This window comes from Emys orbicularis, chromosome 22 (assembly GCF_028017835.1).
Source record: "Emys orbicularis isolate rEmyOrb1 chromosome 22, rEmyOrb1.hap1, whole genome shotgun sequence".
Taxonomy (NCBI): Eukaryota; Metazoa; Chordata; order Testudines; family Emydidae; genus Emys; species Emys orbicularis.
The window spans coordinates 21,799,909-21,824,411 of NC_088704.1; the positions used below are offsets into that span (position 1 = coordinate 21,799,909).

The 24,503-nt window shown below is 45.5% G+C and overlaps 1 protein-coding gene across 3 annotated transcripts in view; it reads left to right on the top strand.

Moving 5' to 3' along the window:
* Nucleotides 1-982: 982 nt before the first annotated feature.
* Nucleotides 983-24,503, top strand: part of KCNAB2 (potassium voltage-gated channel subfamily A regulatory beta subunit 2) — a 51,239-nt gene continuing 27,718 nt past the window's right edge. For 2 of the 3 annotated variants that reach the window (XM_065421190.1, XM_065421191.1), the window contains exon 1: nt 15,777-15,988. In XM_065421190.1, the coding sequence (XP_065277262.1) occupies nt 15,777-15,988 (212 nt within the window). Of the gene's footprint in view, nt 1,201-15,776; nt 15,989-24,503 lie in introns of those variants that run through there. The other variant, XM_065421189.1, reaches the window with a different exon arrangement.

A 24,503-nucleotide genomic window follows, 5' to 3' on the forward strand; every position in this document is an offset into this window, starting at 1 on the left:
CCTAATGCAGTTAAAGCTGAGACCCCTTAGATTACACATTGCAGGTCTTTTTTTGGCTTCAAATGAAGCGTCTTGGTTTGATCTTCATTGCGTTCACACAGAGTATCTGTCTCATGTACAGTACTGAGTAAGGAATTGACGTAACTCTTCCTAACTCATCACAGAGCGAAGGCCTCTTAGTGCCCAAGTCTAAAGGATTCATCACCTGACCCTGCTTCTGTTGAGGTCAAAGGAAAGACTCCCATTGAGTTCAGTGGGGCTGATCACACCCCAGAAGAGCAATTCATTCTGTTGTTTTAAAAAAAGATCCCAGTTGTTGCATAGATAAAACCCCAAAGATTTCTAAATGCTGCCCTTGTAATCCTTCAGAATCCATCGCAATGAGGGTTTCCTAAAGAGGTGTAGCTTCAGTGCATGCTGTCATGAACGCATATCTAGTGTTAATGCTTAATATGCATTCAGCCAGTTTGTCACCGTATGACCAAAAGCCGCTTCAAGCCATGCAACTGGACATTCCACCTTGCTCTGCTTTATTTCATGCTGCATTCTCTGTGTGGCTTGGTTTTTATGTGGAAACCTTTTGTTTTGATTAATTAAATTATGTTGCCGTTTAAAAGGCGCTCAGGCTTCTTTTTGACTTGCTAGTGACTTCAGTTTGCTCAGGTACGTGGATTAGCTCTAAGGACGAACTTCCTTCCAGCAAGCAGAACCTGACTTCTGTGAACATGTGCAAGTGTAGTGTCTATTTGTTGTGTGAGTGTAGGAGCGTTTACTAGAGATGCTGACGTGTTTTACTGGTTGTCTGGCTGAGCTGGAGAGGAGGAGTTTTGGTTTTGTGAGTTTGTGTCCTACAAGGTCACTACTAGCTGCTCGAGAGGGAATGATAGACACCTGCCTCCAGAAGGACACAGATTTTCTGTGTAGATTCAGTTAAGCATTTAATATCTGGAAAAATTTGCAGATTTCCAAATCAGGCAGCAGAATGCTGTCCATGACATACAGCGAAAGCCTGAGAAGCGTGGCCAGCCGGTACCACTCGGACTGGGGTCTCCACCCGGTTCGCCATACAGATGTGGTGGAGCTGCAGCGGCTGCGAGATGTCCGAGTGGCAGCACAGGCCAAAACCATGGAAGAGTTTCTCAAAATGCACGGGCTCTCGCTGGAGGATTGCACAGCTCACAAGACGGGCATGAGATATAGGTAAGAAATGAACTTCCTTCCTATCTTCTACGTGGGTTTTAATGGACATGGAAAACCTGGGAAAAGCTACAGTCGGTGCATATTTCACTTCAGTTGGGATGTAAATGGTTCCATACAGCAGCTTGTCAAATCTGCACACAGGCTATGGAAGTAGTTTCTAGGATATCGCGTATAAAACCAATGTTTTCTTTAGCCCCGTGTGGCAAAGAAATTCCAATGAGGAGTTAACTGAAGCAGCTGCTGTTGTTTTAACTAAACCTAAATAAGCGTCAGAGCCTTGTTATGACATGTTCTGGGAAATCTTTGTTTGGATAAAGCAGGGACTGGCAAAGCCAGGGGAGCAAATAAGCCGTTAAAACGTGTGTGTGTGTACTTCACTGGTGGTAGAAAATCTTTTATTTTTTTAAGCTTGATACATGAAAACTCTGTTCACAGGTTTGTTCAAAATAGCAATCGTACAGGCTGGGGCAGCTAATGAGTTTATGTCTCTGGTGTTTATACCCAGATGAGAAGCCAAACGCACCGCATGTACCAACAGAGCATTTGGCCCACATTGTATGACTTTAATTTAAGCCACTTTTTGAGACCAAGATGTGTGTTGTTTTCTTGGAATGGGATAGACTCTTATACGGTGTTACAGCTGTATCTGCCCTTTGGGATAGACCTAGGTCTTCATCATGCGAGAAGAGCCCATTAGTCAATTTCCAGACTTACAGTGTAGAATTCATAGATGTACAGAAACAGATTTCCATCTCAATCCATTTCCCATGGCAGGGGCAGGCTGATATTCAGCAAGCATGTCCACCTCCCTGTTCTGAGTCAGAGTATTTATCTCCATCCTAAATCCACTAGTGGTCTTACTGTCTCCCATGACATAGCAGATTGTCCCAGGTGCCTCTCCAAGAGAAAGCAGCCTGTCCTAATAGCCAGGACCGACTCTAGGCACCAGCAAAGCAAGCACGTGCGTTTTGCTTCGGCAGTTGCGCTCTCTGAGGTTTTTTTTGGTTGGTTGGTTGGTTTGGTTTTTTTTGCTTGGGGTGGCAAAAAACCGAGAGCCGGCCCTCCTAATAGCCACTCTAAACTTTTTCTCACTGCATCTTTCAGTTTAGGCCATGTGCAGTGTGCCCCCTTTAGGTAGAGCAGGTTATGTCCTTAACCTTTGATTTCTTGTATTAGGAATCACAGTGAGGTTCTTCTTTTCTGCAGCCCTTCCATGCCACGAATCTACCGGCTGTTCATTCTCTGCAATTTCACTTAACCTACTTCATTTTGACATGTGGTGATGCTCATGCTACAATTGACAAATCCTATCCTTTCTCTGGCAATTCCAGCAGATGGCAGATGTTCACCAAGGGAGGCCTGGAAATGGGCTTGTGCGGGGTGTTGCTAATCGAAGGGGATATGGGTCAGATACTAAGTTCAAAGTGTCCTATGCATGGACCTTAGGGTACCCAGTCAGCCTAGCGGGGTTGTGGTTCTCACACTAGCACTCTAAATGTAGCTGTGTAGACAGTGCTTTGAAGTTGCCGGTTGGGCTGGAACTCGGACTCTGAAGCCAGGTCTGTCAACTGGGCTGTGTAGATGAACCCGTCGTCACAACTCACTATTCCACTAGAACTATTCTACTAGCAGGCAACAATCGTGGTGTATTCCCCTCCCAGCTCACTCCCCACCCTGGCCGAGCTCCATCTTGAGCCTTCTTCGTGCAGTCCTGGTAAAGGAGGTATACTGCTGATTTGTGCAGTGATCTTAGAAGGATTCACAGTGTGAATTCTAGGGAAAAGATATGGACACAACTAAATGTTGTTAGCTGGCCGTTATGGAGCGTTTTTGTAGAGGCTACTGCCATCATGTAACATCAGGTGACCGCGTTTTTTGCTTTGTGGCGTCAAAGCCTAATGCAATAAACATCAAAAGGGGCAATGCAGCGGAGACAGCTCTAGATGTTAGACCATATCATATTTCTGTCTAGCTCTTTTTCTTTTTAAATAACTTGGCTTCACTGTATATCTGAAGTGTCTGTGTCCCGGAATCGGTTCTCCTCTAGATGAGTGGGGAAACGATGATGAAACCCTTCTCAAGCCGTCCTAGAGAGAAGGTCTCTTCAGGTGCATGTTTAAATGGCTAGAGAAGATTGGCACCTTTACATCCTTCCGTCCTCCCCTCCGTAAATAAACCCCCAACGTTTCTATAACATCTCCTCCTCATTCACTGTTAATTTTTTCTACAGTATTACTAGTATGCTTCTAAGTACACAGAGCCTAGAATCTTAACTTCCTCTTTTAGGACAAATGAATTATTGAACAAAATCTCAGAAATTAAAAGCCACAAAAATATTTTATCCAGCCAGTAACCAGGGAAGTCAGAACAGTTGAGTGTAATGTAAACTGTTGAATAAGTTGGTTGTGCACGTATGTAAAATATCGCAGTTTTATAGCCCATGCTCTCTTGTGTGCCTGAAACTGCAATAAAACTGGACAGCTCGGTTTGATTTATGTGGTTTGAGAGCTGAGCAAGATTTGCTTTTTGAAAAGTAAACGTAGATCAAGATCCCTGCCTCAGCATCAGACACATTAATGGTTTACATCTTCCAGACTGGCTTTTATCACATAAATTTCATTTAGCTTCTCACAGGTTGTTTAATAGAATCTTGAAATGAAAACAAGTCATGACACTGCTGTAGTTATTAAAGATCCAAGATCGACACAATTCCTCCTTATCAAAACTCTTTCCGAGGATTGAGATTAGAACTCATGTTAAGTTTGGTCCTAAATATTCATAAGAAAAATTCAGATCTGGTGTGGAACATGTTGGAGGGAGGGGAGTTATCCCAGCTTTACATGCAGGTTGAATTTGTCCTTTTCTATTAAGGCAAACACTGCCTGGTGAGGAAAGAGAAGCCAGCTCTCCAAGAAGGAATGGCACCTTATCTGCCTACTCTCTGTCAGGAAATGGAGCTTTCTGGGTTGGAACGTACTTTGTCATAAATCCTCAGCAATTTGCTTTGAAATAATTAAGCGATAAACATGTTGGAATAACAGCATGATATACAGCAGATTTCAGCAACTTTGTTTTAACCCAGATCTCACAACTAGACAGTGATGCAAGTGACAGGGCAGTATGACCTCTAGCAACTGAGACCACCATGTCCGTGAATAAAATGATCACTGCGCAAAAAAATCTTCAGTCTTGGGAGATCCAGAGCTCACCTTGTACCCACCAGCTGTGCCCCTGCAAATGTTTCCTTGTAACATATTCCCAACAAATCTGTTTAAATGACATACCAGCTGATGCCGGCAACGCTCTGCTTTGTAAAGCTGTGCCAGATCACTACAGGCATTGTGTGAAAATTAAAGATAGAATTTTAACCTATTAGATCCCAATGCCTCTCCATGGCTATGAGAAGCTGTAGAAGAATGGCTCAGCTGCTAACATCCAGGGGTGTGTGCAGCCTCGTCTCCGGCCAGGCCTACACTACAGACGCGTGCAGGCATGGTTCTCTCGGTCAGGGGCAGGAAGAGACGTGATCCCCAGCCAACAGAGCTGGAGAGGCAGCTATACCACGTGCTCATGACCAGTAGAGCTTGTTTCACGCGTGGCGGGGTGGTTTTAGTACACTGGTACAGAGCTCGGCTTTGATGGCACAGCTGGCCACACTAGGATAGCGTACTAGTGTTCCTGTCCTGGTAGAGCACTCCTAGTGTAGACTTGGCCTCAGTATGGCTGTATACCGATATAGTAACACCCACAGAGAGCCGGCCAAACCCCTACAACAATTGGACTGAACGCCAGGAAAGGGTATCTGTGTGCAACCACTGGAGAAGAGCCAGATTTTGCAAAGCCATATCTGGAAATCACTTGACATAAAGGATGAATGAGGCCAGTGGCCCAGCAGTGATCCTGGTGATCCTTCACTGCCTGGGAGGAAGCTAGTTTCTGACCTGAGCATCGAGGCCTTTGGGCAAGTTGCTTTCTCTCTCTCAGGGGCCAGTCCTGCACCATGACCAGAAATGCTGAACTTGGCTGTCCGGTGCGTTAAAGGAGACGGCTATGTATTGGGACAAGCTCATCGCTGCCATACTGTACTCATGCTAGGACCACAGTAATTCCTGCACAGGCCAGGGCCAGATGTACCCGGGAATCCCTACAACCCAGTCCGATTGCGATCATGAAACCTCAGACCCTAAAAGGGGAAGTGGCAGCTCTGCCCATTGTATCAGCAACAACTGGTAGCAGACAGATCTCGCTTCATCCAGCCATCAAGGTGGCGTCACTGCTCACTTCTCCCTGGAGTGCCCAGAGCAGAACCCTGAGACCTCCGATGGCCTGGGACACCCTCACGAAGCACCGTTTGATTGAGGTGTACAGTGGAACCTTGCTCAGCCACTCAAAGTAGCTTTCCTCGTAGTCCCTGCCGCAGCCAGGGGGTGCTGGAGTCGAGTGCAGCCCATGGATCCAGTGTTGCACCTTTACAAAGCACACGTCATGCTCACGACTAATTCAGCATTCGGGCCGTCACACTGTCCCCCATGTCACGTTATCTGCATCCTGTCCAAAGCCATCCCATCCATCAGAAACACTCTGGCACACATTAGGACCTGCACAGGGCTCTCCAGATCCATGTGGAGCTGACAGAAACCTTCTGAAGATGTGACGCGCTTTCTGTCCTACGTTGCCCAGCGGCCAAAGGCAGGAAAGCCTCCAAAGCTCAGATCCCGAGATGAGACCAATGGAGCAAATTGGGGAAGCATAGAGAGCAAGGAGTCTGATCCCGTACTGCAGCAATGAAGAAGGCATCCACGCGGCCCTACCCTTTTCCCAGGTTTCCATAGTAGGAGCGTCCGAAGCAAGGGGCGGCGTGCTGCAGTGCGCACCATGTGGGAAGTGATCGGTCCCCTCTTGGCGGAGGAGAGCATGTGCTCTGCAAACCGTTAGTTCTCGAGCAGCAGTTGTGGAAGGGCTCAGGCTGCTGGGCTGGTCACTCCCACTTTGCCGCTGACTGCCAGGGCGAGCGAAGTCCAATCCCCTTTGGAAAGTGCCTGTGGACCTTCCTACTGACAGAAAGGAAGCGTGCAGGTGAACCTGGAGACAAGTTCCTATTCTGTGAGGTGGGGGGGCATTGTGGGTGGAGTGTTTCTATTCTGCTTTTCATTCATTTAATGTAACCCAATTTCTCTTGACTGATCGCACCCATCCCAATGTAATTATAACTTGTTTAGTTTTGTCTGGAGTTTTAGTTTGGTTTGGGAGGTATTTTTGTATAGATGCAGTGGAATCCCTTTGAGAGCTGCAACATAGTGTTTACTAGGACATGACAGGAGCACCTGAATTAATTAGGCTGTAACTCCTAGGTACAGTCATCTGATACCCTGGTCACATATATCATTTATGGCTCCCGCCTGCTGGCAGGCAGCCTATCCCTCTTTCCTAGAGAACAAGCAAAGCCTTTGGAAGCCTAGGACTTGGGCTTTAGAAACTGAACTTCTTTGTTTTCTGTGAAGTTTTTGGGGGTCTTGTCCAAAGCCTAGTGGAGTCAGTGGAAGCAGGGGCGGCTCTAGCTTTTTCGCCGCCTCAAGCACGGTAGTCAGGCAGCCTTCAGCGGCTTGCCTGCGGGAGGTCCGCCGGTCCCGAGGCTTCGGCGTACCCGCCGCCGAATTGCCACCAAAGCCGCGGGACCAGCGGACCTCCCGCAGGCAAGCTACCGAAGGCTGCCTGACTGCCGCCCTCGCAGGGACCGGCAGGCTGCCCCCCGTGGCTTGCCGCCCCAGGCACGCGCTTGGTGTGCTGGTGCCTGGAGCCACCGCTGAGTGGAAGGCTTTCCTTTGATTTAATAGGGTTTGGAACAGAACCAAGATGCCTGTGTTTGAGTGATCCCTTCCCCTGCCGTTGGGATTGTCAGTCCAATGTCCCGGCTCAGCATGAGTCAGTTCCTGAGTGGGATAGGATTATTTCTTTGCACTGCGTTCACTCCCAAAGGGCCAATTCAGGATCTGTCCCTACTGTGCCAGGTACTGTCCAAGCATGTGCCATCTCAGCCAGGTTTTGGGACTGAGGCAGTTCCCGCTCCTTAAAGGTGAATGAGAATGAGGCATCCTAAAGAGAGCTGCACTGCTCTGGCCTGGGTACTTTTCCACACCTTCCATAGGCCATGCCTGGTACCCCGGTCTAGGCAGAATTGTTGTTTGTGCTTAAACCAACTGAAGAAATGTGGCAAGTTTAAAAAAAATCTCTCCCATAAAAGGCTTAACGGGACCTATCAGACGAGCGAACTAAAGATAGAAGAGGGGTTTGTACAGCACCTAGCACATTGGGGTCTTGATCCACAACTGGGGCTCCCAGCCCCTACCATGATGCTAAAATGTAGAACTATTCACAAGGGACTTTCTGGGTATCCACAGCCTAGTGCTGGACCTTCTCTCACTTCAGAAATCCTATTTCATGAACTGCAGGTCTCCAGACATCCAGCGCCCCCCATCCAAGCATCTTTTCCTTCTCTTCCTTCAACCTGACAACAGAACTCCCAACACTCCCTGGGAATCTAAACTCCAGTCCTCGCTGCTCAGCTCCGACCTCGCACGTATGTGGCGCTCAGGGAGAGTTCCCGGAGAGATTACTGCCCTGTGCTTTAGGCTTCTTGACTTGTCTCTGCTGCTTTGCAGTCAGCTCGGAATAATAAACATCAGCCCGTGTTAGAGAAATAAAACGGAGAAAGTATCATGTGGAGCCGGAAAACCAACTCCAAGTACAAAGGCAGCCAACACTCCATTAATTTTTCATGTTCCTCCAGAACCTGGGGTAGTGAGAGCATAAATATTTCAAACCGTTTTTGTTTTTTTAACGACTGTATTATATTTTTGATTGACTGAAAGCTGTTTTAGAAGGCTTGGGTTATGGGCTGCTAGCGTGAAGTGATGCTATTGAAATGTTCTCACTCTGATCAAAGCTGGAACTATTATTTCACTCGGTGTCTGAAATGGTCATGATACTGAAAGTAGAAACAGGAGACATTTTAGACACTCCAGAGTCTTTAGACGCTCATTTTAAGTGGGTTGGGAAGGAGGCTATCTTTATTATTCCTCTGTTTTTGTCACCATTCCTGCTAATCGGAGTCTGTGGTGTTTCTATGTGGTAACTACACCAACTTCTGACTTACATGGCATAAGACCTTGACTGCACTGGGATTGTAACCACTGGCGTAAAGCCCTGCTGTAGAAGTGACTTACACCAGCTCAGCTCACTCCAGTTTCAGGGTGTGCTGCCCTGGTGTAAATCATGTCCATACAGGGGGATTGCACTGGGACAGCTACAGGAGCGGCCAAAGCCCAGTGTAGACCAGTCCAAAGTGAGAGCAGAATTTGGACCTTCTCGTCTGTCAAACTCTCACATCAAAGGCAGGGAATGGGGAGCAGATGGTCACGACCAGGTGTGAACTGAATGGCTGATGCATCCCTGGTGAAAAGTTGCGTTGCTGCATTTTCGTATCAGAAGCAAAGCTGTGCTGGGGTGCCTGCTGCTCTGCACACCTGCTTGTTAACACATGATCCGTCCAAATATTGCAGTGTTCTTTCTCATCGGTATTAGAGCCAACTCCACAAACAAGCACAGAGACTGTACATTTAAAAAAAAAATCCCTTCTGCAGTTACGCCATCTCCTGAGTTCTGAGGCAGCAAATTGCTCCATGTGGACCACCCTGTGCCCACATGATTCCTGTTTCTTTGGGCTCCGCCTGCAAAGAGCTGGCTGCAGGATTGTGGCATGTCGTTGAACCGAAAGCTTTGCAGACAGGGCTCCCTTGCATTGTCTTCTGTAAGAATGAAGGGAGGTAACACTTGCACAGTAAAAAATAGCCCATTTAATTAATATCAGTATGACCGTTATTTATTGATGAAGTGAAGCTTGCGTGTACACTATCAAAAATTATTTAGAATAAAATATTTAGTTCAGTAAAGCACTTTAAAAGTTCAGATGCAGGGGTTTGGAGGTGGAGGGGCCATGGTGACCTACTTTAAGTGTGAGCCTTTTTTGCAATGAAGAGTGATTAACACTAGCTGGAAGAAACCTCTGGAAGTTGCTTTACAATAACTTAGCCGACTTCTGAACAATTTCCCTTTAAGTTTAGAATGGAAATGTATCGCTTGTATCATAGCAAGTGCTAAGCCGCTCCACTTAGGTAGCTTTTCAATTGGTGAGTTTAAACATTGTGCCTTAGAAGCAGAGTCTTTTGGGGGGAGGGGTTGTTTTGGAGATCAGAATTGCATAAAGAGAAATGGTTCAGTGAGTAATAATTTATTGACTGAAAAAGTCACCAGCTGAAATTTTATTTCCTTCTCTAATAAATCTGAATAAATTAAGAGGATTTATTTCTAATGACAGTAAATAATTCTGGAGATCAACCAGTAAAAACCTTTTAAGTGATTGTACAACAAATCAACAAATTATTTTTCATGATCACCCTGAAACTCATTTTAAATAAACCAGTAAAATTAGGGAACCAAAAAACACACTTCGAGTGTCACACTGGGGTCGCTGCTAGAAATTAGAGATGCAAGGGCCCTAGTGCAGGGGCTCTCAACCTTTCCAGACCACTGTCCCCCTTTCAGGAGTCTGATTTGTCTTGCATACCCCCAAATTTCACCTCACTTAAAAAGTACTTGCTTACAAAATCAGGCAAGAATACGAGGGTGTCACAGCATAGTAGTACTGAAAAATTGCTTACATTTTCATTTTTACCATTTCACTATAAAATAAATCAATTGGAATATAAATATTGTACGTACATTTCAGTGTATAGTATATAGAGCAGTATAAACAAGTCTTTGTCTGTATGACATTTTAGTTTGTACTGACTTCACTAGTGCATTTTATGTAGCCTGTTGTAAACCTAAGCAAATCTCTAGATGAGTTGATGGACCCCCTGGAAGACCTCTGCGTACCCCCAGGGGTACGAGTACCCCTGGTTGAGAACCACTGTATGGGACTTGGACATAGTCCAAGTTTCTCAAGTGCTTTGTGCACTCATGGTGCCCTATAAATGTTTGTTAAATTCTTGTATCTGCAGTTGGAAACTCTGGGTTAAGTTGCCTTATCCTTTTCCTAGCATGCAATAAATATTCAGAGGCGTTCTAGGTTCAGCATGTTAATATTTAGAGGATGTGCTATTAACTCCTACAGCACATTTGCTGCCCCAGCCAAGGGGTAGTAATTTTACCTGTTGCTGTGGTATGGTTGTGCATGACACACGGTGCTTTCTGTGGGGCTGGGGCCTAACAAAATGGAGCAATTTCTGAAAGATGCCAGATTTGGAGGGGGGGGGGGAGCGATCGGACAGTGGCAGCATCAGCAATAAACTGCCATTCAAATTCCAGGGTCCAGGAGCCACCGGCGCAGGACGATGGCTGGAGTGACCTCTGGCAATTGCTGCTGTAGTACAGTGAATTTTTTTAATAACCAACGTGGATGAAGGGTTTAGAGCTGAACGTGTCGCTTCTGTGTGCATCCCACACACTGAGCTGGATTCTTCTCTGAGCTCCTGGGGCTTCACGACAGCATCACTCCACCGACTTCAGCAGCGTTGCTCTGGATTGACGCTGCTATAGCCCGGAGAGGAATGTGACCCACTGAATCCATTGGTGGGAAACTGCATTTTGCTGGCTTTTGTTTTAGTCGGGGGCTTTGGCCTACGCCTCCTGCAAGAAACTTTTAATCTGGGATCAGGGGGGGTTTCCTGCTTCTCCTCTAGAGGCACTAAAAGGTCATATGCAGATTAGTTCTGATTCAGTGCGTCTGTCTGGGGTGCAGGAACTGCTCCTTATCGGATGGGTGCCCGTGTGTCAGTGACCTAGTCTGCCAGGATGTTAGAACTAATCTGCAAGGACACACTTTTCCCATCCCTCCTCAGGGCTGCTTTCAACCGTGATGCCTACAACAAATGATGGGCTGGCGGACCTGGGGCCGGGAAGAAGGGAAGAGTGGGTACGCTAGAAGTTTATATTTGGATATTTCCCTCTTCTGTCCCCTCAGTGTCATTCATCATCTTAGGCTGCAAACCCTTTGGTACAGATTGTGTCTACTTGTGTGTTTGTATAAGGCCTATTCTAATGGGGCCATCGTATAAGTAGTAATTAATAAAATAACTAGCAATCTTGGCAGGAATTTTAGCTTTTTTTTTTAGTAAATACTTTGGAACTCAAGTTTATTTAAACTATCACACAATAAAAGCAACGGGCCTGATTCTCCATCACCATGCCATTCACACCAGTGCAAATGGGGTGTAAAGTGCTGCCCCACCAGTATGGCTGCGTTTTGTGCTCTCTGCACTGGTGTAAAGGATTGCACAGGGAGCTGGGTGATGCAATATCAGACCCTGTGCATCCAGATCAGTTACCTCTTAGGAAGAACCTCACTGCAAGGGATCATTGCAATGAGAACTGTAGGCTTGCACTAGCCTTTTACGCTGCTGTCCCGGCTAGCAGGGCTGGAACAGCCTGGGAGACTTGCCGTTCAAGATGCATTCTGTGTTGTAGCCGTGTGGGCCCCAGGATATTAGAGAGACAAGGTGAGTGAGATAATACCTTTCTATTGGTGAGGAGCCAGTCCCAGTCAGGATGCAGTCACTGTAATAGTCAACCTTTAAAGGGGTAGCATAGTCTGTACCTGGCTGTACAGAACTAAAAATAGCCTGAGCAAAAATTAAAGTAAGTAATTTTGAATATTCAACTGGAACTTTACCACCAGTTTTGAGTCCCAGTAGGAGCTGATCCCACTGGGAGCTTTTTGCTGGAGGTTCTGATTCCCAGGAGTTTTTGGACAATGTTTGGTTTTTTTTGTTAGGGCAGGGGGAGGCCTAGCTGGGCTGGTTGGTTTTGTTTAGGAGGATTTTTTTTTTTTTTTTGGTAAATGTGTTTGTTGTTGGGTTTGCATCGCAGGGGAGTTGTGTTTGTTTAATTTGTGCATACCAGAGGGGCCTCCAGTACTGTGAAGACTTTGGGTGAAGTCAGTGGCAAAACTATCATTAACTTCAGTAGGGGCAAGAATTCACCCTTTGTCATCAGGAATTTCTGAACTGGTTGCAACAGAATTGGAAACTGCAATCAAGGTCTGGAGGGAGCTAAGTAGGATTACACTGGCTCAACTGTATGGATTAAGGATCTTTAAGGCAGAAGAAAACACCACTGGATTACAAGGTTTTGGGGGGCTTTTAATCTGAGTTCAAATTTATGTAACTTTTATTCCTGTCAGACACCCACGCACCAAGACAATTTTCTTTGTGTAAAAGTGCTTTAGAAATCAATTCACATCATTATATTGATAATCCAGTTTGTTACTTCAGTGTTATTTTTCTGGACCATGTGACTGATTAAACAATTATTTCCTGGTCACTGAAGCATTCTCCTGTTCCTACTGAAAGAGAAGCTTCCAAATATGTCGGTTAAAAGGACAGCACAGAGGCTACTGCAGGCAGAAGTTCTGCATCGGAAGGTCTAATATTGCATTCGGAAGACTTGAGAGTGTTTAATAGAAGGCTCACATTTTATGTTTGAAATCACAAAATAGTTTAAAAATGAGATGAGATTGTGTAGCTCTGAGTGGTTGAAATTTTGTCTCCCGTTGGTTAATTTGCCCCCTGTTTGGAGAGGCAGGGGTCACACAAGCAATAACACTGAGTGGTGTATTGAATTAAATTAAAAACCAAGAGTACATTACAGGGAAAGAAATTTCCCCACACTGGAGTGCTCTTAGCATTTCTCTAGGGTTTTACTCCGGCTGTAGAAATGTTTTAAAAGGGTGAGCAATGTAACGTTCTTGCTGGGAGATTTTATTTTAGACTTTGATCCGATTTTAAGAAAATTCCATAAGAGCCATCTTGCGATTACCCCACAGCTGTCAAAGAGAGAGAGTACATAAGCCCCATTTCCGATCATAGCTTGGGCCACCATGGAGCCAGTATCCAAATCTGGCCCCTGCATCCTTTCTAGATTGAGAATCTAAAGATACATAGTTTTGCAGGTGTTAGCCTGTTTCTAAAGATAAATCATAGAGACACAAAGGGTGTGTGTGAGAAAATTTTTCTCATCGAGTTCAAAGGTCCCTAGGAAGACACAGCACAATCTGAGCATGTGTAGGCTGCTGGGCCAGCGCTCTCACAGCGCCTGCAAGGGGTCGGTGTTCGGGTGCTGAGCTCTGCAGGCAAACAGATGCTTGGGAGCGCTGTAGAGGCAGCACGTTGAACCCTGCAAGGAGAAAGCATCTTCCCTCGCAACTAAAGTGCCTTTTTCCGCCTGAGGAGGGGCAAGCCCGGGATGCGGTTCTCTCTCCTGTGGTGGGGAGATCCCCCAGGGCTCCCCTGCGAGAAGCTGTGGATCAGCGTTCCACACGCTGCTGGGTTCAGAGTAAAAGGATTTTTAATCTGGAGCTGAACTAGGAGAACACCCGATTTCATTACGCGATTAATTCCATGGGTGTTAATTGAAGTGGCCCAAGCAAACCAGGGAGAGGGGATTCCAGTAACCTGGTCCCACAAACGCTCCACCTGCCAACCCTCCTTAGCAGGGAATTGCATCATCGCGACAAAGTCTCCTTGGCACAGTGTATGCAGGAGCAGAACCGTTGGAAGCAGCAGCCTTTTAGTGCAAGGGCTGCGGGGAAGAGCTCTCTTTCATGGGTGTCCGATAGACAATGGGATGCCAGGGTAAAATAGAGAGCTCTGCGTCAAAGCAAGCTCCATACTAGGTCATTTCTGTCCCTCCAGCCAATCTAAAGTCCTTGTTTAAATTGTTCCTTTAGTATTCCCAGAGCTGTTACATTGCACAGCCCTGCTCTCCTGTTTGGCTATCAGGTGGGTCCTGAGAGCAGCAGGATCTGCTCCAGGCATGGCAGTGTGCAACGTCCCGTCTGCTCAAGGCAAAGCCAACGCTGATTAATTCTCTTGCTACTTCCATGGTCTTTCCCCCTTTTGAATTAGCTCGAGGGGAAGGGATCCGTTTCCGTGGTCGAAGTCCTAGGAACCTGACCTGAAACCTTTGCTGTGGCTGTTGGAGTTTGGGAGCTCCCAGCACATCCCGTGTTGCCGGAATTTGCAGCCTGGTGTCCTGTAATGTCCTCCCTTTTCTCATGCCACGTCTACTGGGGGGAGAGGCTTTGTGTGTTTTATTAGCAGATTCCTCTGTACTCGCCTGTAGATGCAAAGCCACCAGTACCTCTCTTGAAATGGTCATGGTGAATTTTACCTTCAAAGGCAAAGAATAAAAATAGATTTTAGAACAACCGCCAGGAAAAAAGCCAATCCAACCCATTCTTATGAAAACACAGCAAACTGCATAGGTCCCAGTCTATGAAATCGTTGGCTCTTGTATTTGAAACTGTTACATTTCTGCTTTAAAGCTCAATAGGACGTTTGTTTGTTTTTTCAATGCGTAGCAAATACAAGCAGGGTCTCTTCATTCTAGCACTCGAGTAGTAATATTTAAATTCTGCTTTACAGACATACAGGAGGGAGGTCTCTGCTTCACCCAATTTACTATCTAAATTTAGCTGTTGTCACTATTCATCGCAATATTTGGAGGTGGAGGGATAGAGATGAGAGGGAGCAGAAAATGAGGGGAAAGGGAACCCCGCCCCTTGAGAGACCGTTAGCGACCCACAGAGCAGCTGCGTGCAGCACATGTACTAACACCAACAGCTGTCTCTCTAGTTATTCTTCCATGGGAGAAGTAGCAACCTACCCCCTTTTGTTGTTAATGAATTGCTGAATGTTTCCTGCTCAGCTCACTGGCTACCTAATTGACTTAGCCGAGCCTGGGAATCAAGCAGGATCAGTGGCAGCAAGTCACGCCGCCCTCTTCGCTTCAGAAATCCAGCCCTGGATCTGGCAAGGAAGCACCTATCGTAGGGGTCAGAGAGAGAGAGAGACAGGAATTCCTCTGCAGGGCTCAAGAAGCAGAAGAATTTGGGGGCTTGGCTATCCTTTGACCTTAAATGAAGGACCGATGGATGTTTGCTTTGCCTATAACCAGCTGGGTCTGAATGGCCTGGCTCCTGTGCGTGTGGAAACCTGCAGAAGATTTTTTACCTAACAGAGTTGAAAGTCTGACATTAAAAATAAACAGCAGTACAGCGTAAATATTTATTTATTTGCAAGCCACTGTGTTTAACTTAGTGGCAAACAGCATCCATTAAACTTTGAAAAGTGACTTCAGAGAAACATCAAGCTGCACTGTCAAGGGTGGGAACAGGGAAAGCATTGAATGGCAGAAGGATGCAAGCTGGGAAGTAAATGGATTTGACTCTATTATTTCTTAACCCTCCCAGTTCATTTAGTTGTGATTTTCCCTGGCAGACTTTCTCCTATAGCAGAAGGTTACAATTGCAAGAGCTGCAGCTTTGTCGTGTGGTGCTTTTGTTTTGTTTTGTTTTTGGGGGGTTTCTGAAAATTCTGTATTCCTGGGGAAAACACTTCCAACCCGTTTCCTCCTCCAGCCCTCGCGGGGAGAGAGGGCAGCGCGCTGTGGAACAGAACTCTTCTGAGAGCTAAAGGGGGGGGAGGGGATTTCTGCAACCCAAAGCAAGCGAGGACACTATGCAGGTTTCTTTTGTATGCTCAGAGCACAGCATAAAGAGCCGGAGTGCAGACGATCGACTGAACAGACAAAATGCCAGCAGTCCCAGCCTTGGCACGCGTAGCAAATTCCGAGCAGTGGCCATGGTTGCCCGGAGTCTGGGGCAGCTATCTGTGCAAAATGCCCCATCCTCAAGTGACTCCAGCGTGAAACAGCCGGGAATGAAATATAGGTATGGAGAAGACAGTGCTCTCCCTTCTGCGGAAAGAGAGTTTCTTGGCCTCTTGTTTAGATGTGTTTCTAATTTCACTGTCTACTATACATGTTGGAACGGGGGCACGCGGGTGTGTGTTGTGTTGTGTTGCCTGACTACGTCTATACATTTTCAATGGTACAAATGCTGAACTCGGTGTGCACTGTCCTACTTCTCTCTATTTCTAGTAGTTTGCTGTTTTTCTCCTTTAGGTACAACCTTGCGAAGGGTCATCATCTGCTCTCGCTTACACTGCTGTAAAACCAGAGCACTGCCACTGAATTCATTGGAATTATTTCCAGTTTACACCAGCCTAAATGAGAGCAGAACGTGACCCTAAGATTTGGTTTAGGGTTCAGCAGAATTCCTGTTACAATTTGTTGTTGTTGCTAATTCTCAGACATTCCCGGGGGTCAGCAGCCCACCGATTCCTCATTTGATAGCAGACCTTTGTATTCTGTAATGTCACCAAACGTTTTCTGATGCTTCCACCTTTTTCTTTGGAGCCCCAATACATGTGCTGTGGAATAAGAGGGGACTGTCAGTCATACACTGTACCGCTGTTGATCTGTGTTTAGTGATCTGAAAACTAAACAAGACAGACATAACATGCTCCAAACAGCCATGCACCAAGGGGTTAGTGTGTTAAACTGGCATGACATTTCAATTGGGAGATGCCAAGAAGTTTTGTGTGTCTGAAAGAACAAGAATAACATGTATGTTGTACTTTGGCTAATATTGGCATGTGTGACACTTCATACAAGATGTGAATAGCCATGCCAAATATGTCAGGCAGAGACACATCGCTCGGGTGGTGTGAGCTGTACCAGATTATCTTGTCATTCTCAATAACAAGCCATTTTTGCTCCGGTCCTCTGTAGTCTTCTAAGCAGTGTGTGTATGAGTGAGATAGAGACAAAGAAAGAATACATGGGAGAGGTACCGCCTTAGATTGCAAGGGATCTATTAGCTGAGAACCTCGGGGTCTCCTCTCGGTCCTGTATGCACCTCTCAATTGAGACCCCTGAATGCCAGATCTGTATTCGCATTAAGTAAAAAATTGTAACAGACAATTTTATCTAGAAACCATTCAATACATGCTTTGAAAAGTTCTTTAAATGCCTGACTGTAGAAATTTGCTGTCTTAGATGGAAAGGTTGAAGAACTGTAGGGTGTAAGTTTATAAGCATCTTCCAAAGGCAAGATAGATCATAAAGACCAAAGTAATTCCAATACCAAGAGCATTAGTTAAACTTCCTGGATTGCAGAAGATGAAGTCAACCATAGCATTGCTGGTTGGTTGGGTTTGTCAGTGTATTAGTGGTGGATAAAAACATGCGGTGCAATATACTGGCCAGCAAAAGCAGCCTGTCTCCTCTCCCATCCTTCCCCCACTACCCAAAGAGATCGCCTCTTCCTGTGTAAAGATCTTAAAATGCTGAGTGAAAAATAAACCGTGTAAATGTTATTTATTTGGCAAAGATTTTCAGGAGCGACCAACAATTTTTTGGTTGTGTCGCTTTTTGGGTGCCCAACCTGAGAAACCTCTGAGGGACCTAGCATCAGCGGGTGGGTTTTCAGCCCTTTCTGAAAATCAGCCCCCTTCTAAATCAGCCCCCAGAAACGCAAGCCACTTTGAAAATCTCAGCCTTGCAACATTTGAATGTTTCTTACTCAGTATTTATCCCCTTTGCCACATACCGGAGATGGACACACTGCCTGCCACGTAGTCCGGAAGCAAGAGACATATGTCCCAGAGATGGACACACTGCCTCCCACGTAGTCCGGAAGCTAGAGACATATGCTATGTTGGGTCCTATTTCTCTCTAGATTGTAACTTGCATAGCCAATTATTTGAGACAGAGTTCTGCTAAGGTGAACGTAGACTGGTGGTAATGTTGGGGGACTCCCAGAACAGGGAGAATTTGGGCTTCAAAAAAATTCCACTATCCTTCTGAAGACTGTTCCCCATCAAACATGTGAATCAGAAATGTTGATTCATTATGTAGCTTATTCACTCCCTGGGAGGCGAGCATGGTTTTTAAAAAAACGAACAAAGTACTGAAGGATTGGGCAGTGTAATCTGCTGGTACATGTTTAATATTTTGAAAAACACAAGCAAACATCTGTTACTATCCTCTTCCAGTGCTGAGGAAGGGAAAAGATCTATCCGCTTCCTCATGGAAGTGTCCCTTCACCGTTAGCAGCTCCCTGGCAGTACTGAATGAATACTCCCTTGCTGTGTGGTGCCTCTTTTTGCTAGGGCTGTGTTAAACCACTGATAACACAGGTTATTAAGGGAGTACGGGTGCCAACCTGTTTGACAGTGTGTGTTTGTTTTGTCTTTTAAACTAAATTGTACATATGTACAGCTTTAATACAAGCCTTAACTTCTACACCAGTGGTCCCTGAACTTTTTACCTTGTCCCCCCTGCCTCTCCGGGCCAGGAGCAGGGCCGTGACTCCGGGAAGGGGGGACACAGATGGGGTAAGGAAGCCAAGGCTAGGTCCACAGCTGGGGGCAGGAGTGGAGCCTCAGCTGGGGACCAGGGCCAGTGGCCGGGGCAACCAGGAATGGAGCTGGGTGGCACTCCCTCCCCACCCCCATGGGGGCTGGCCTGAGCCCCAGCCATGCCCCCCCCCAAACATTCCTCCATGTCCCCCTAGGGGGGCACGCCCCACAGTTTAGGAACCTCTGTTCTACACAGGGAATCAGACTAGTATAACAGGACATGAGGAATATTAACCATCATCTATAGTTAATAACTATTATTATTACTGTTTAGATTTGCTCTGTTCCCAAATCCTAGATCCCTTGATCAAATTGCTGCTTACCTGAGGCTTCAATCCAGAGATCACTTTCTTTTCGATCCCAGTCCCTGAAAGAACAATCCTGTATCTGGGCTAGTTTCATAAATAGAGGATTTTTTACTGTATTTCATCATAGACAGTTGGCTAAGAAAAGCTATGGTTCGCCGACTGGCGGTTCATCCACCGGGCCCAACTCAACTGCGTTCCCCTCAACAGAGCTGTCCGCCACAGCAACCAGGACAAGCGCTGCAGGAAGTGGGGCTACGCCAACGAGACCCTGCCCCACATCCTGTGTGGATGCAAACACCACTCTGGAGCCTGACAGCACCGACACAACGCCATCCAGAACCAGCTGGTGAAAGCCATCCCGCCGTCCTGGGAAAGATCACCGTCGACTCTGCCATCCCCGGAACAGACAGCCGACTGCGACCCGACATTGTCATGACGGACGCAGAAAAGAAGAAGGTCCTCGTGGTAGACATCACGGTGCCATTCGAAAACAGGTTACCAGCCTTCCACGAGGCCTGAGCACAGAAGGCGTTGAAGTACACCCCACTGGCCAACACCCTGAGAGCCCAGGGCTACTAGATCCAGATCCACGCCCTGATTGTGGGAGCCCTGGGTGCATGGGACCCCCACAAGGAGCCAGTACTGAGAGCGTGCGGAGTCGGTCGACGCTACGCCCGGCTCATGGGACAGCTCATGGTGTCCGACACCATCAGGTGGTCCAGAGACATCTACACGGAACACATCATGGGACACCGCCAGTACCAGGTCGAGTAACTGAGACCGCCGACCAGGGAAATAACCCACTTCCTTCCCTGACGAACCGAGGGACGCACCCCACCCATGTACTTATTATCTACACCGATACTGACTTGGACTCTTAATACATTCCACGGGTGGCGTACCCGAGCCCACTTATCCACTGACCCTCTAAAAACTCCCGCACCCCAGTCTGGATCTATGCTGGTTATGTGATATGTATGTACCTCGTGAACCTTGTAACTGATACTTGCAATCCCCCATAACCCAAGCCCGGCCCCAGATGTACAGTACCTTCCCTCCTAACTTGTGTAAATTTGATTTTAAACATTAACTTGAATAAAATATTTGAGTGTAAAATCATTAGGAGCTCCAGCTATCTAGAAAAATGCCTCGTCAGTGAACTAAAGAGCAGCTACGTTCCTTACTGTAAGGGCAGGTCTACACTAGAAGTGCCTCATGGGCACAGCTGCAGAGAAGACTGAGAGGGGACATGAGAACAGTTTTCAAGTACATAAAAGGTCGGTACAAGGAGGAGGGAGAAAAATTGTTCTTCTGAACCTCTGAGGACAGGACAAGCAGCAATGGGCTTAAATTGCAGCAAGGGACGTCTAGGTTGGACATTAGGAAAAACTTCCTAACTGTCAGGGTGGTTAAGCACTGGAACAAATTGCCTAGGGAGGTTGTGGAATCTCCATCATTGGAGATTTTTAAGAGCAGGTTGGACAAACACCTGTCAAGGATGGTCTAGATAATACTTAGTCCTGCCATGAGTGCAGGGGACGGGACTAGACACCTCGCGAGGTCCCTTCCAGTTCTATGAAGATGCTGTATGCCAATGGGAGAAGACTTAATGCCCCTGTTTATAGCTTCCTTCCTTTAGTATCTAGGGATCTGTATTGTACTTTGAAGCCTGCAAATGACTCTAGTTTTTGCTGGACTGTGTGGTGGCTGCTGCTGCTGCAGTGTGTTACTATATAGCTTTTCTTTCCCCTGGTCCTTTTATTAGTGGAGATTGTTTACCATTGAAAGCGGTAGAGGCCTCCGGCTTTCTGCAATGAACAAGCCTTCCTAGATGTGCTTACTTCAAAGCTGTAGACATGACGGGAGAAGACTCTAAGCTGAGAAAGTGGAAAAGTCCAGAAAAGTTTTAATGGCTGGGTTATTAGTCTTTATCATTTGAATAAATGGATTTTTTTTAAGCTTGATGTCAGTCGTAGAAGTTAAAGATGGAAAAGGTCTTAGGTGATCCTCTAGTCCAGGGATGGTCAATTTATTTTTTGTCAGGGTCCAGATTTCTTGGTCAAGGTGTAGTCAAAGTTCAGACTCCAGAGAAAATAAAAACAATAACAACAACAATTATAATAATAATTAATAAAAAGATTCCAGGGTCTGTTCCAAAGGGACTAGCGGTCCGGATTTGCCCTGCAGTCTGCCTATTGACTATCCCTGCTCTAATCCATCCCTAGCCAGTCCAGAATCAGTCCCTAAGGTGTATTCTCCAGTGCTGTGTTCAGGCCAAGTTTTCAGTATCTCAACCTATAGAGCTTCATCCATTTCCTGAGCAAACCATCCTACTGTCTGATAAATGTCACCATTATATACTTCTCCCTGGCACAAATACAGTATTGCCAAAGCCACGTGAAAAAATCTTTTCAGTAGGAGCCACATCACTCTACCGTAGTTAGCGGTAGAGCACCAGCCATGGGTGTGTCTGGCCACATGGCCCAAACTTGCTTTACATTTTTATTTCGAAGTAGGAGTAGATCTTGCAGCTGAGACAAATTAAACGAGTTCCACTTGAAAAGTAGAAGTGTAGATCAACACGTGAAGCTACATGAGTTACATTCGACTCTCTCACCAGTTCAGCCTCTGATTTCATCAGGGTTGCATCCGTGCATGCGATAGCAGTATTGGGTACTTCTCATTGCTAGCTCATACAGTTTCTACATGGCTTGTAGCAGAGCTACCCTAGGGCACTCGACCGAAACTGAAATACAGAGTAAAGAGAGCCCCCCCCCCCCCCCCCGAAGGAACTCTTCTGGTTCTCCACATCTCCGGGCACATCTACACTACAGTGCTACACCGATGCCGCTGCGCTGCTGTAGCGTGTCTGGTGAAGAAGACACTCGATGCCCACGGGAGAGCGCTCTCCCGTCGTCATAATTACTCCACCTTGGGGAGAAGCATAAGCTATGTCGGCAGGAGACGGCGCCAGTGTGGATAGCACAAAACTTGTGTCTCTGGGGGGGGCTTTTTCACACCCCTGGGCGACGTAAGTGAGATCGACTTAAGCAGCAGTGTAGACCTGCCCTTAGAGACCAGCTCTACTCCGAAACAGCCGCAATGCAGAGAACAATCTGGGGACTTAAAGGCAAGTGAGCATCTCAAGCCAATTTGTTTTACTAAGCACATTTTCTTATCTTTTCATTTTCATTTTTATTTTTTAAACAGGGTTCCTAATGTGACACAGGAATTGAAACGCCACCCGGGTCTAACATGCAATATTCAATAGCAGTGAAATATGCAGGGGCTAAATGAAGTGCACCAGTGCTTTCTGATAGCTCACACTAACCGTTCCATTCGTGTTTTTCATGCAGTTGAGCAGACCTGAGCTAGAGCTAATGAAGGCCATTCACTTGGCATGCTTTTTCTAGACACCACTTATTCAATGTTGTGCTTTTGTGCCACTAGAAAATATCTGTGCAAATCAATTTTTTTTATAATGCTTTAAAGATTTTAAACCCCAAATTGAACTAGTTTATTGAGAGAGGGAGCAGCATGCATTCTGGACACACAACCAGGAGTCAGGAACTCCTGGGGTCGAAATCCCAGCTGTGATATTGGTTTGCCCTGTAGCTTTGGGTGAGTCATAGACTCTTCTCATGAGTGTTCCCTTCTTAAAACTGGGGTTAAGTTATCTGTATCATCTTAATTAATATTTTCAAGGCATTTGAAAATTGAAAGAGTCAGATGAACATTGTAGAGTTCATATCTGCTCACCAAATTATATACTCGTTATAGACGTCATTTGTTTCCAGCTATTAAATTTTTACCCTATCTACTCTGAATTTTCAATTTGCATTCTCTCTCTCTCTGTGTTAAAAACACCGTTGTTGTAAAACTGCTGTCAGAAAATAGTTGGATGCCATAATGATTCTGGCCTAATCATATAAATCAGATTGAATGAGGTCACTGCTACTGCCACTTTAAATTATTGTGGAAATGTAGCGTGCAGAGTTTCAGCAACCGTCTGTTATCTAATAAGTGAATTTTATATCTGAGAAGCTTGCACTTGCTGTTTTATTTTCCACTAAAATGTGTCTGGTTTTCCATGTTTAATTGTCATAGATAGTTTCAATTTTATACTCATTTTTGGAGCTCTAAGTAATTGCCCAGGAAAAGAGTATTGTGTGATACAAATAAATTTCTTGAAATGCCCTTTTCCTGGTTTTATTCGGTCATATATGGTTAATTTGCAAGTAGAAAAAGCTGATTTAATATTAAAAATACCTGTTAAGAGATTTCCCATGCTTTCACTTTTGTTTTATCCCTGCAGATGTGCTGTATGCGAAATTATACATTTTCTGTTGATACTCTCAAGTTGCAGAGTGCTTTTGTTTTTCAGTTGGCAATATCTAACTGTCTGGTGTCTAAGAAACAGCATCCTTTCCATTCCTACTGACTCTGTGTTTGTTGTCTCTTTAGATATTTATCTCCTGTTTTGGTTGCAAAAATAGGAAAATAATAATGTTTCTTGACATTATCAATTGTTATCTAATACCTCATTTGAGTCAGGGAAAAATCATTCTTTATCTTCTCTTCCTTCTTTAAGTAAATAGCTTCTCAATTCATGGCCTTAATTTTGTAGCCATCAAATTGGGTTTAGAGGGGGTGACGCCTTCTATCGTTGGTTTCATTGATTTCATATCAGGGATGGTCTAGATAATACTTAGTCCTGCCTCAGTGCAGGGGACTGGACTAGATGACCTAACAAAGTCCCTTCTGGTTCTACATTTTTATGATTCTATCTTTGTGCTGCTGATTTCATATTTTCATTTCTATCACTGTTTTCTTATAAACACAAGGTAAAATTATGAATAAACTGGATTTTTCTCTCTCTTCCTCGTGGTTATTTCGTTCCTTATGTTCTCATTACCTCCTTGCTTTTCTTTTCTTTTGTTCTCTCTTTTTACTAGGCTAGAATATGGCCACCTTAAGCTCTTTAGAGCCCTGCGACCCAGGTTGGTAGGTTTGTGGGGGGGTTCCCAACCACCGGGTCACCTCAGAACAGTTACACTAGCTGTTTATTCCAGGTAATTTTGCAACATGTGTCCTCACTCACTGTCTGTCTGTCTCTACTATGTGCATCTTCCATCCATGCTAACTCAGCTCTTGTAACTCACAGATCTGCCCCAGGCTCTTCAATCCTTATTATTTTGGGGGTTAAATGTGCTCTTGTAAAGGGACTAATGTAATCATACCAGCTTGTGATTTTGTACCTGTTCGATGACCAACATGAGGTTGGTTGGTTGCGAGGGGGTTGTTAAGTGTCATGCCAATAACCACGACTTACTGAGTTTGCATGTTCTTTATAATACACCTGGTGCACTGTAGGGTGTGCCCTTCATAACATTCTTACAATAATAATGCAGTCTTCTTTTCAGCGTTTCACTTTATCAACTCAGTACAAAGACCAAATAGTCACATAGGCAAAACTAGAAAATCCAGACCACCACCACCATAAAAACGGTGTGTGTGTGTGTGTGTGTGTGTGTGTGTGTGTGTGTAAGTAATTAGAAAGAACAGGATCAAAAAGTCGTCATTAAAATTGTACTGAAATTGTCTTCCAAGAACAGTGAATGCATAGGATAAAAGTTATTTTTAATGCCTTTTATTTAAAATGGCTTCACTAGCA